General features: G+C 49.3%; 1 protein-coding gene across 1 annotated transcript; it reads right to left on the bottom strand.

Moving 5' to 3' along the window:
- Nucleotides 1-2,018: 2,018 nt before the first annotated feature.
- On the bottom strand, nt 2,019-10,714 carry CALU (calumenin). Its single transcript, XM_056846800.1, has 6 exons — nt 10,488-10,714; nt 6,924-7,117; nt 5,540-5,706; nt 3,786-3,846; nt 2,995-3,194; nt 2,019-2,172 (listed from the first exon to the last, which is right to left on the bottom strand). Exons 1-6 carry the CDS (start codon nt 10,712-10,714, stop codon nt 2,068-2,070), a joined length of 954 nt encoding a protein of 317 aa, XP_056702778.1. The 3' UTR covers nt 2,019-2,067.
- Between the last annotated feature and the right edge of the window lie 807 nt (nt 10,715-11,521).

The following is an 11,521-nucleotide window of genomic DNA, read 5'->3' as shown; positions in this document are numbered from 1 at the left end:
CTTGATTTTCCTTGTGAGCCAAAGGCATCTGTCTGGCCACTGGACCATCTACGGTTCCCTGAACTATCAGGGGGACCTTTCCTTCCCTGCCTTTTAAAAATACATATACTTTCAGTAGCTTTGCATCAAATGCAAATCTAGGTCCAGGACTGCTGAAACAGTCACCCCGCCCACAGACTTTACGAAATCCTGGCCAGGGGGCTAGATATATACACACGCAACACACCCCTTTTCCTGTTCACTGTCTCACATTTCCACAGGAAAAAAGGTGTACGAAATTAACAGGAGTAAATACTGTTTCAAAAGCCTTTGATCCTTGAATTCCTCGTGACCCAAAGGAAATAGTAAACCCCCAAATTTAATGACAGTTACCTATCAGAGGGCTGGGGGAGGGGGGGAAGAGACTGACCTGTAGTGTACAAAGGGCCAAAGAGGAGAGTCAGGCAAAAGCCGTTGATGATGAAGCGCTCTGAGCCAAAGTTGCCATGGACTTGGACCTCCAAGCGTGCGCACGCAGTACCAGGCTCCAGCCGATTCCGTTCTTACCCAACCACGGCTCCTTGCAAACCGCCCCCCCCCAAAGAGAAGCGGCTGTCGTATGAGGGAGGGAAGGCGACAGCAGCTGCGGTCTGGTCTTGTAATGAAAGCACCCTAGTTAAACGGAAGTGGAGCAGCCCAGCAAGAGAGGGGCTGGGAGCGGTCTGCCTTTCGAGGGAAGACTGAGGCCCACCCGAGCGGACTAGGGAGCTGGGCCCAGAGGCCCACGAAGAGACCAGAATGCCGCCGGGGAAGGCTTTTAACACTGAACTCCTGCTTATTGGGCTGGATGTGCACGGAGGGAGATCAGCCATGCCGGGAAATCGGCCGCATACAGGGCTGCATTTGGCCCCACAGCTGGGAAACCTGGTCTTCGCTTGTACAGAAAGGCACTTGAAAAAAAAATGCGGGATCATCAGGTGTGCTCAGCTGCTCTGTTGTTCCCCCCGCCTTCCGATACCAATGCTGCATTCACCTGCCCGTCCTCTCCCTCCTTTGGAAGGATAAGCTCTGGGCACTTGCTGGTCCAAGCCAAAGCATCCTTGAGTTCCTGCCCGACGCTCCTGATTTCAAGCTACATATCAGGAGCGGTAAGTTGAATCCATGCAGAGATGAGTGGCTTTTTGTAAAGCTCAGAGCCCCACTGGAAATGGGCCAGGTGGAGGGCTGGACCGGCACTGGCTAAGCCCTTCCCATTTCCTGGGTGTTTCGTGTCACAAAGCCCCCTCCTACAAAGGATGCCAGCTGCGGGGGGTGGGGGGTATGCTACGACTATGGTAACAGACCCCGCTGGAATGGGCACCTGGGAAGCAGCAGATGCTACGAATACTGCTGTGGCGGACTGCTAATCACCCACATAGCCCCTAGGCCATCGGCTCCTGGCTCTTGAGATACGGAAGGCGCATTACGGGGGGGGGAAATCCTCATCTCTAGATATAACAGTGGTAGCGGGCTACAAAGGAAGGATCCAACAACAACATTTCCTGTTATTAACAACCCCCACCCCCAACTCTCAAATCTCCCATCCCTTAAAAAGAAATGATCAGCCAGAGGCTAATTTTGCGTTTTGTTTCCCTCAGCCCTTCTTGTTCTCTGGCGTTTTACTATCGCAGGCTATCACTAAACACACAACACTTAAAAGGGGGAAGGGGACGGACAGGGTGGGGGGTGGAGCTAGTGGGATTTGGGATCGGCGTTCTTCATCTCAGGACAAAAAAAAAATAATACAAAAATAAACAGAACTTGTTAGATGTAGAAACAAAAAAAATGCAAATCTATAAAAACAAACGATAAAACCCCCCAAGCGTCACAACTGAAATACTTTCCAGAACTCCTTTGAATACCTGCCCCCACGGAAAGGTAAAGGGCCGACGGGATGGATATCTTTGTTGCTGTTGTGGCTTTTGTGTGTGTTGTTGCCTGAAACTGCCAGTCTCAGTAGTGAAAGTTTCTCATGTTAATTCCGGAAACTCAAAAATAAATTACTTTTTCCCCCTCCTTCTTTTGTCACGAAAGAAGGTTCCCCCGGGCTCAGAATTCGTCGTGTCGTACTAAGGCCTCGCCGAAGTCCGTGGCCTGGCTGCCCACAAACAAGTCGTACTTGTCCACGATTTCTTCTTTGGTGAGTTTGCCGTCCTGGAAGGGCAGAAGGCAGAGAGGAGATGAGGGACCCCAATCTCTTGAGGCCTGGGCGACCGACAGCCATGTACACACATGCGAGTCACCAAGGTTTCCCAACTATCAAAGCAGCTCGTTTGGTGGGTTGGTTTTTACATGCCGACTTCCTCTACCACTTAAGGAAGAATCAAACCGGCTTACGATCACCTTCCCTTCCCCTCCCCACAAAACACCCTGTGAGGTAGGTGGGGTTGAGAGAGCTGTGACTAGACCAAGGTCACCCAGCTGGCCTTATGTGCAGGAGTGGAGAAACCAACCAGGTTCACCAGATCAACGTCCACTGTTCGTGTGGAGGAGTGGGGGACCAAACCCGGTTCTCCAGATCAGAGTCCACTGCTCCAAACCACCACTCTTAACCACTACACCTCGCTGGCGTGTAGAGAGCAAGGTGCAAGGTTAAGAGTTTATTTAGCTCTTCTAGATCCCTATATGTTTCGCAATTTGCTTCGTCAGGGGATCTTCTATAGAAATTTCTCAGCTCCCACTGGGACAAGATCCCCTGACGAAGCAAACTGCAAAACACGTAGGGATCTAGAAGAGCTAAATAAATTCTTAATAAAAAATGGACCCAGAAGCAATGAAGGCAGAGTACAGGGCAGGCAAACTTAGGCCGGGTTGATTTGTGGGCCTTTTGGGAAAAGGCTCCAAACTGGGCACGAGTGAGCTGAAGTTTCTCTTGTGCAGGCCTTTTGGAAACAAAAGGCACCAGAATGGCAGCCAGTCTTACGGTACCGCCAAGAGACAGCCCCCGCCAGTCCTCCTGCCAGCACCCCGCCTCACCTTGTCCTGATCCGACTCGTAAACGAGATGCCGCGCTTCCGCCTCGGCGTGATCGTAGTCCGAGGGCAGGATCCAGTCCTTGGTCTCCTCCTTGTCCATCTTCCCATCGCGGTTCTTGTCCCGGAACTCGACAAACTGCTCCCGCTCCGTCTTCACCCACTCAGGCTCTTCGGTGTCTCCGTCGTGGCTGTACATATCACCTGGCGGGAAGGCACAAACGGCGCCGTTAGGGGAGCCAGCTCTCCCCACAGCACAGTCGCGTTGTTGGGCTTTCAACCCACCCAAAACTCAAGGATCTGGGAAGGCAGCCAGGGGGATGAATCTTGCTAAGCAAAGCCTGTGTTATAATGCACTGGATGCTGCCACAGTGGCAACAGAGCAGCTCTCGGCAGCAAATGATTTGGCAGCTGGCCTCTCACTGAGCGGATGGGGCAGGTGAGAAGGGCCTCTGGCTGCCGTTGGCTAATCTGCAGTTTCCCCAAGGGTCACTTGTTATCAAGGGGCCAAGGCAAAAAGCAGAGCTGAGGCAGGGCCCTGAGGAAGTGCCAGGCCAAAGAGGACGGGAAGGAGGACTCGAGCATGGGCTGACCCAGAAGGACAAGAAGAGTGTTTACAGGATGGGTACAGAGAAGGGGGTAGGCTTGGAAAAGAAGAGTTTGGTTTTTCTATGCCGACTTTCTCTACCACTTAAGGGAGACTCAAACCGGCTTACAATCACCTTCCCTTCCCCACCCCACAACAGACACCCTGTGAGGTAGGCGGACTTGAGAGAGCTCTAAGAGAACGCTCACCTATGTATTCTTCCAAGTCAATTGAGCCATCTCCATTCTTATCAATGTCTTCCATCGTTTCCTAGTGAGAAAAATGGGCATAAGTAACATGGCTCTGTGCGCCTGTTTAGCCACAGAGTAATGAGAGGCAGGAGGAAGAGGAGCAACTTAAGCCAAACCATTTCAAGCAATCCCCTTTAAAAAAAAAAGGAGGGAACATACGGGTCATTTAGAACCTGTACCAAGGCAGGAAGCCCCCTGTTCCACAACCCTCAAGCCTGCACCTATGAACTGGCCCATCCACAGAGCCACTTTGAAAGTCGGGGACCAAGAGAGACATCCTCGAGAGGGCCTCCAGATGCTTCACCAGAACTCTGGTCAGACCAATTCTAGGACTTCCCTGCTAACAGCAGTCTTGAAAGGCAGGATATTAGGGGCAGGGAAGTTAAAACTGCCTGTCCCCGCGCATTCTTTGGGGGCGGCTCCTACATTGCGGAACAGCCTGTCTGAGGCCATTACGAAGGCCACCCCACCGCCGCACTTCCGTCATTTCGCAAAAGAAAACAGTTTACAAAAGCATTCTCGGAGAAGAAGGAAAGTTGCAGTATGGCAGCTCAGCTCAGGAGGTTTCTTCTCAGGGATAAAGTCTTTCCTACGCTGATCGTCTTGCTCCCTGTGACAGATGTGTTTGCATGCACTGTGCTGATTTTTCTTCCCCTTCTACAATCCATCCCCAACTTTATTATTTTGTCGCACTAAGAAACTTTGTTATTACATTCAAATGTTATCATATTTGTGAACTGTTTATTGACTTTTTAAAATAATTTTTTTAAAATTTTCAACACAACATAAAATAAAACACACAACACACGTACATTTACACAGTTATGTCAAGACATTTATCAGCTATACTTTGGAACGATTATCTAACAGTCTATACATTGTACTATTCTAGAAAATTATTTGTGTCTAAAATATAAGATATAAACATGCTTTAAAAGAGAAAGAGGGGAAAGCCTAAGCATATTAACGTATCTTCTTGCAGGTTACATAAATTACAATTCTTATTCTATAATTCCACTTGTGTGTAGTAAGCCTTTCGAGTTAAGGCACAGTTATACTATGCATTTTCTAAATGTAATGATATGTAAATTAACCTAATATGTGCTTTAGCCTATTCAAATAGTATAGTTATATTAAAATAACATGTAATAATCATATAACTTTGATTGACTATTGATTATCATGCTTGCAATCTTATTGTACTTATCAGGGGTTATCATACTTGTAGCCCTCAATTGTACAGCCCAGGTTAGCCTGATCTCGTCAGCTCTGGTTAATATTTGAATGGGAGACCACCAAGGAAGTCCAGGGTCACAGAGGCAAGCAATGGCAAACCACCTCTGTTCATCTCTTGCTCTGACAGGATGGCCCAGGTTAGCCCGATCTTATCAGATCTCAGAAGCTAAGAGGGGTCAGCCCTGGTTGGGACTTGGATGAGAGACCACCAAGGAAGTCTAGGGTCGCTATGCAGAGGAAGGCAATGGCAAACCCCCTCTGTTACTCTCTTGCCTTGAAAACCCAACGGGGTCGCCATAAGTCAGCTGCGACATGACAGCATTTTCCACTACCAATTTGCCTTGGGTCCCAGTGAGAAAAGCTGAGTGTAGATGAAAAAATATCACTATTTGGTTATCAATTTACCATTTTATTAACTAATTGCCTCTCTCGATCTGTAGCTGGCGTTCAATCGCACTGTGAGCCCCGGCACCCACCTGCACAACAATATCTTTCATGTAGTCGTATTCCTCAGGATGCAGGAAGGCGGTGAATTCTTCTTTGGTAGCAATCAGATCGCCATCCTTGTCAGCCATTTTGAACCGCCGTTCGTCTCTTGTCATCATCTGCTTGTAGTTAAAACCATCGTCGGGGTCCGGGTCGTCTGGACGGCAAGAGAAGGCGGCAGCCATTAGAGAACCAGAGATTTGTACAGCTTGGTACTGGCGTTCCATATCCAAGCTACAAGCACAATGCACTTATTTACTTAAAGCATTTATATGCTGCTTTTCCACCCGGCTGTCCTCAACAAGGGCCAGGGCTTTTTTGGCCCTGGCCCCGGTCTGGAGGAACTGTCTCCCAAGTAACATCAGGGCCCTGCAGGACCTAAATGAGTTCCGCAGGACCTGCAATACGGGGTCAGGAAGTAATTTTTTTCCATACCAGATTGCCCAGGGATCTTAGAGGGCTCCCCCCAATCATCTGGGCATGGAATAGGGGGTCACTGGGGATGCGGATGGGGGAGGTCGTTGTGAATTTCTTGCATTGTGCAGGGGGTTGGACTCATTCAAAGCTTCTTAAACTGTGGGTCGCAACCCCATATGGGGTCGCATAACTGAATGTGGGGGGGGGGGTCGTGAAAAATTTGGCAACAGTAAATGGTAAAATTATATGTACACCAAAGAATTGCTTTAAAATAAATTTCTTTATGATTTATTATCAGTAAATGTTTGATTTGTATACCTATTTTATATACCCTGGGTCGCGTAAAAATTTCTCGGGCGAAAAGGGGTCGTGAGTGGAAAAAGTTTAAGAAGCCCTGGACTAGATGACCCTGGTGGTCCCTTCCAACTCTATGATTCTATTGAACACACTGAACACACGAAGCTGCCTTATATTAATCAGACCCTTGGTCCATCAGAGTCAGTACTGTCTACTCAGACTGGCAACAGCTCTCCAGGGTCTCAGGCAGAGGTCTTTCACATCACCTGCTTGCCTAGTCCTTTTAACTGGAGATGCCGGGGATTGAACCTGGGACCTTCTGCGTGCCAAGCAGAGGCTCCACCACTGAGCCACAGTCCCTCCCCAGTCAGTGTTTCTGCCGCTGCGCCCGCTCGCCCCTTACCCAGGTAAGTGCCATAGGTCACGTTCCTGTACTCATCCCAGGAGATGAGGCCATCTTGGTTCATGTCAAACTCCTGCCACTGGCGCTCGACATTGTCATACACGTACATCTTCTGCGCCTTCTTAATCCAGGCCTTCAGCTCCCCCTCGGTCACCAACCCATCCTTATCCGTGTCTATTTTATCTACAATCATTCTACAAAGACAAAACAGCAGGGTTTCAAGGGGGCCAGCTCTGCCAGGGACAACACAGACCTACCTAGGATGTAGCCGTAGGTGGCGTTTTTATACTCCTCCCAGGAAACGAGCCCGTCCTCATTGAGGTCGTGCCCCTTCCACTGGCGCTCAACATCCTCGAATATCCAGCGCTTTTGGGCAAACTTAATCCAGGCTTTCAGCTCTTCGGCCGTTACAAACCCGTCTTTGTCTTCATCTATTTTACTTACAATCTTTCTGTGGGGAATGCAGAAAAAGTCAGTGGCAGTTAAGAGGGAGAGAAAGGCTGGGGGGCGGGGAAGGGCTCCCTGGTGGGACCGTGGGGAGCCTTCACCGCTGACGGAGGCAGTTGAAGAATGCTCTGCGGCAGCCCACCCCCCAGGAAGGAGAAGCCAGTGTGGTGTAGTGGTTAAGAGGGGTGGACTCTGATCTGGAGAACCAGGTTTGATTTCCCACTCCTCCACATGACCAGCGGACTCCAATCTGGAGAACTGGGGTTTGATTCCCCACTCCTCCACATGAAGCCAGCTGGGTGACCTTGGGCTAGTCACAGCTCTCTTAGAGCTCTCTCAGCCCACCTACCTCACAGGGTGTCTGTTGTGGGGAAGGGAAGGTGATTGAAAGGCGGTTTGATTCTTCCTTAAGTGGTAGAGAAAGTTGGCATATAAAAACCCACTCTCCTCCTTCTTTCACCAACAGCACTTCCAACCACACAATACTTTCGTTTTTGATATCAGATTCTCCACCTTGCTGTATCGTCCGCTAAGAGGACGATAAACTCCTTGATGCCACAGATGTTATGCGCTGCTTCCCTTCTCACATGAACACAAGCAGTTGCCTTATACTGAATCAGACCCTTGATCCATCAAAGCCAGTATTGTCTACTCAAACCGGCAGCAGCTCTCCAGGGTCTCAGGCTGAGGTCCTTCACATCACCTACTTGCCTAGTCCCTTTAACTGGAGATGCTGGGGATTGAACCTGGGACCTTCTGCAAGCCAAGCAGAAGCTCTGCCACTGAGCCATGGCCCCTCCTCTATTTCCTCTCTATCATGGTGCGTGCTGAGGAAGCCTGCACTGACACCTCAGCCCAAAAGACAGGCCGACGGTGGTGGTGAACAAGAACAGGGCACCTTGCCAGTGTGACTCAGGGCTCCCGGAGGTGCCCCTTAGCCCGCCTGCTTCGCTCAACAACAACCACTGAGCACCACCACCATCCCAAGAGCAGAATGTACCCCGCACTGTTCTGCCAGATGTCCTCTGGGCACAGCCTGTGGCCAATCTTGCAGGATTCATAGCCCGTGAGCAACGCAGCACTGGCCAAGATAGCTGCCTATTTCTCCCCTCAAGGGTTCAAGTTCCGGCAATGCCCCACCACCTTTCTGCGAAAATCCTGATGAGGCTGGGTGACACAGCCAGCACCCTGAAGCAATAGGGTGGAACTACAGTTTGAAAACTTCTGCTGTAGTCATAGAATCATAGAGTTGGAAGGGGCCATACAGGCCACCTGGTCCAACCCCCTGCTTAATGCAGGATCAGCCTAGAGCATCCCTGACAAGTGCTTGTCCAGCCTCTGCTTAAAGACTGCCAGTGAGGGGGAGCTCATCATCTCCCTAGGCAGCTGATTCCACTGTCGAACAACTCTTGCTGTTTAAAAAAAAAATCCTAATATCCAGCCGGTACCCTTCTGCCAGCAATTTAAACCCATGATTGCGAGTCCTGTCCTTTGCTGCCAACAGGAACAGCTCCCTGCCCTCCTCTAAGTGACAGCCCTTCAAATACTTAAAGAGAGCAACCCTGTCCCCCCTCAACCTCCTCTTCTCCAGACTAAACATTCCCCACTCCTTCAGCCTTTCCGCATAGGGCTTCTTGGTCTCCAGGACCCTGATCATCCTTGTCACTCTTCTCTGCACCCACTCTGTTTTGCCCACTTCCTTTTTGAAGTCCCTTCTCCTCGCCCAAGCTGAGTAGGCCCTTGTGAGTAATGTGTGACATGCTCAGGGCGGGGCCACTAACTGGACCAGTCACCTGACTCAGGGGATGAATATCAGGATCCGAACTGAGAGGATGGTCGCATTACACTGCTGGACAAACAGCAAAAGTGACTTCTTAGACGCAAAGCCAAGAAGCAAACGGCTGGGCTCTTTATATCTTTAATGACCAAAAGCCCTACAGACAAGTTGAAGAAAGGCCTTAGAATGCGGAGGTGCTCAGCTCAACCTGCAAGGTTCATTTTCCAGGGAAAGCTTCCAAGTCCGGGACAGCAGAAGCCCAAGAACGCAAAGCCAAATATAACCACAGCTGTCATCACTGTTACTTGACACTTGGGCGGGGGGCATTCCCCATGGCATGGCATGGCATGGGGAGAGTAACTCCTCCAATCTCTCACTGGCTCTCCTCCAATCTGCCAAGGTCATAGCCTCAGTGTGGAGCTAATTCAGACAAATGCACTATACAGGTTAACTTATTAGCGCCACTCTACCTAGATGCCAGGGATCCACTGAAGCCTGTTCAGATGTCAGGAAACATGTGCAAACTGCCTGAAACTCAGCATACGTGCGAATTCTGTTACAGTTTGGCAGCAACTTAACTGCCACTTCACAGGGAGCTAATTTCAGTGATACCAAGGCCATCGTCCTGAGCTCAACTGAATTCAGGGGGACTCACGTCTGTGTAAAATGGCTAAGTCCTGGGCTGCAAGTCAGTGTAGAGGCAAGTGCGCAAAGCACTTTCACCCTTTGTGGCTCACGCAAGCTTTCCTCCTCTTTGTTGCCTGGAAATTCCCCATGCATAATTCCAAGGAGCGTGCAGAGCATTTTCTCACAATGAAGAGGACCTGATTGATGCTGCTCTCCCAGAGTCCTACATGTTCACTGGAGCCCCCCGGACTTTGGGATGGTGGGCAGCGCACACAACAGGCTACAAAGGCATTCCTTTGTGGCCTGCTGTGGGAAAGGCCCACCATCCCAATCTGGGCCCTGCAAGGAAACTCTGGTTCCAAAAAGGAAACTCCATGATCCAACTCTAATGATTCTATGATTCAAGGAAACTCTATCATCCAACTCTATGATTCTATGATGTAAGGAAACTATCATCCAACTCTGATGATTCTATGATGTAAGGAAACTTTATGATCCAACTTCGATGATTCTATGACGCAAGGAAACTCTATCATCCAACTCTATGATTCTATGATGTAAGGAAACTTTATGATCCAACTTCGATGATTCTATGACACAAGGAAAACTCTATGATCCAACTCTATGATTCTATGATGTAAGGAAACTCTGATTATTCTATAATGCAAGGGAACTCTATAATCCAACTCTGATTATTCAGATTCTATGACGCAAGGAAACTCTATAATCCAACTCTATGATTCTATGATGCAAGAAAACTCTATCATCCAACTCTATGATTCTAAGATGTAAGGAAACTCTATGATCCAACTCTGATGATTCTATGACTCTAAACACCAACCAATCACATCTCCAGGGCTGAACTTCTGAAGGAGAAGATTACATGGTTAGCAGTTCCTTGACCAAGGTCTCCCACGTCCCCCCCCCTCAACTGCAGCCATGTCACTCCCCCATCCCCATGTTCTCTTACCCCAGTCTCTCCTTGCTTTCTTCTGGAGTCAGCTGGTCAAAGGTCTTTGCCTCGTCCGCACCCAGGAAGGCATCGTGGTCATAGTCAAAGTTCTGCACGTCATCGTGGACCTTCTCGCTTAGTTGAGGGTCATGGTGGACACGGTCCTTCTTCTCGGTGGGCTTGCCCAGGACACAAAGAGCCCAGAGGGAGAGGAACACTGCCACTTGCCGAATTGCTGCCACCATGGTGATTCCCTCTGGAAACAAAAGAGAGAAGAAACAGCTTGTTTAAAGCAAGGAACAAACACGGAGGAACATTTGGGCTTCCCCAGACGACCATCAGTTCTGCTTCACTGCCACCCCTTTCCCCAAGACCCTTCCAAGTGGAAACAAAGGTCATTAGCACCATAATGATCTGGCTTCCTGTGACACAAAGCAGTTTTAATTAACGAGAAGTGATGGAGACTGAAAAGAGTGGGACGTCTCCCAATGGCCCCTGTGGGTATCGTTTCCAGAGGTACTAGGGAGCTATTATTTACACACTGAAAACTAGTGGGCTACACATGCTCCAGATTTAACAAGACAGAGTCAAGCTAGAATGTAATAGATCAACCTGCAAACCAGCCGTTCTGTAGTTGCCAAAAACACGCAGGCACTCTTAAAAAGAGATGGGTTACAAATACTGAAAAGGAGAGAAGCCAAATTCATGCCAGCCTCTCTGCCCACACTTCCCCCCACCCACCTTAGCTCTGACTTTCATTGCCCCTTGGCTCAAAAAGCAACCTTATTTCCTCCCTGCTAAGAGCACATGATCCCTCCTGTCCTGAAGCCCTGTGTGAATCTCTCCCCAACTTTTCCCACTGATGGCTCCTTTGCTCAACTCAGCATGTCTCCTTGTCCTCCAGACTTTTGCCTCCAGCATCCACCTTTTCTTCACTCAGCTACTCATCCTGCCTTTTTCCCTCCAGCTAGCCTAAGCCTGGACTGCCCCATTCCTTTTCCAATGTTCTACGCTGACACCTTCATCGTGAAGTGGAAAATTTCCTGAACATG

Source organism: Euleptes europaea, chromosome 3 (assembly GCF_029931775.1).
Source record: "Euleptes europaea isolate rEulEur1 chromosome 3, rEulEur1.hap1, whole genome shotgun sequence".
NCBI lineage: Eukaryota > Metazoa > Chordata > Lepidosauria > Squamata > Sphaerodactylidae > Euleptes > Euleptes europaea.
Note: the sequence above shows the minus strand (reverse complement) of the source record. Positions and strands in the feature narration are given on the sequence as shown.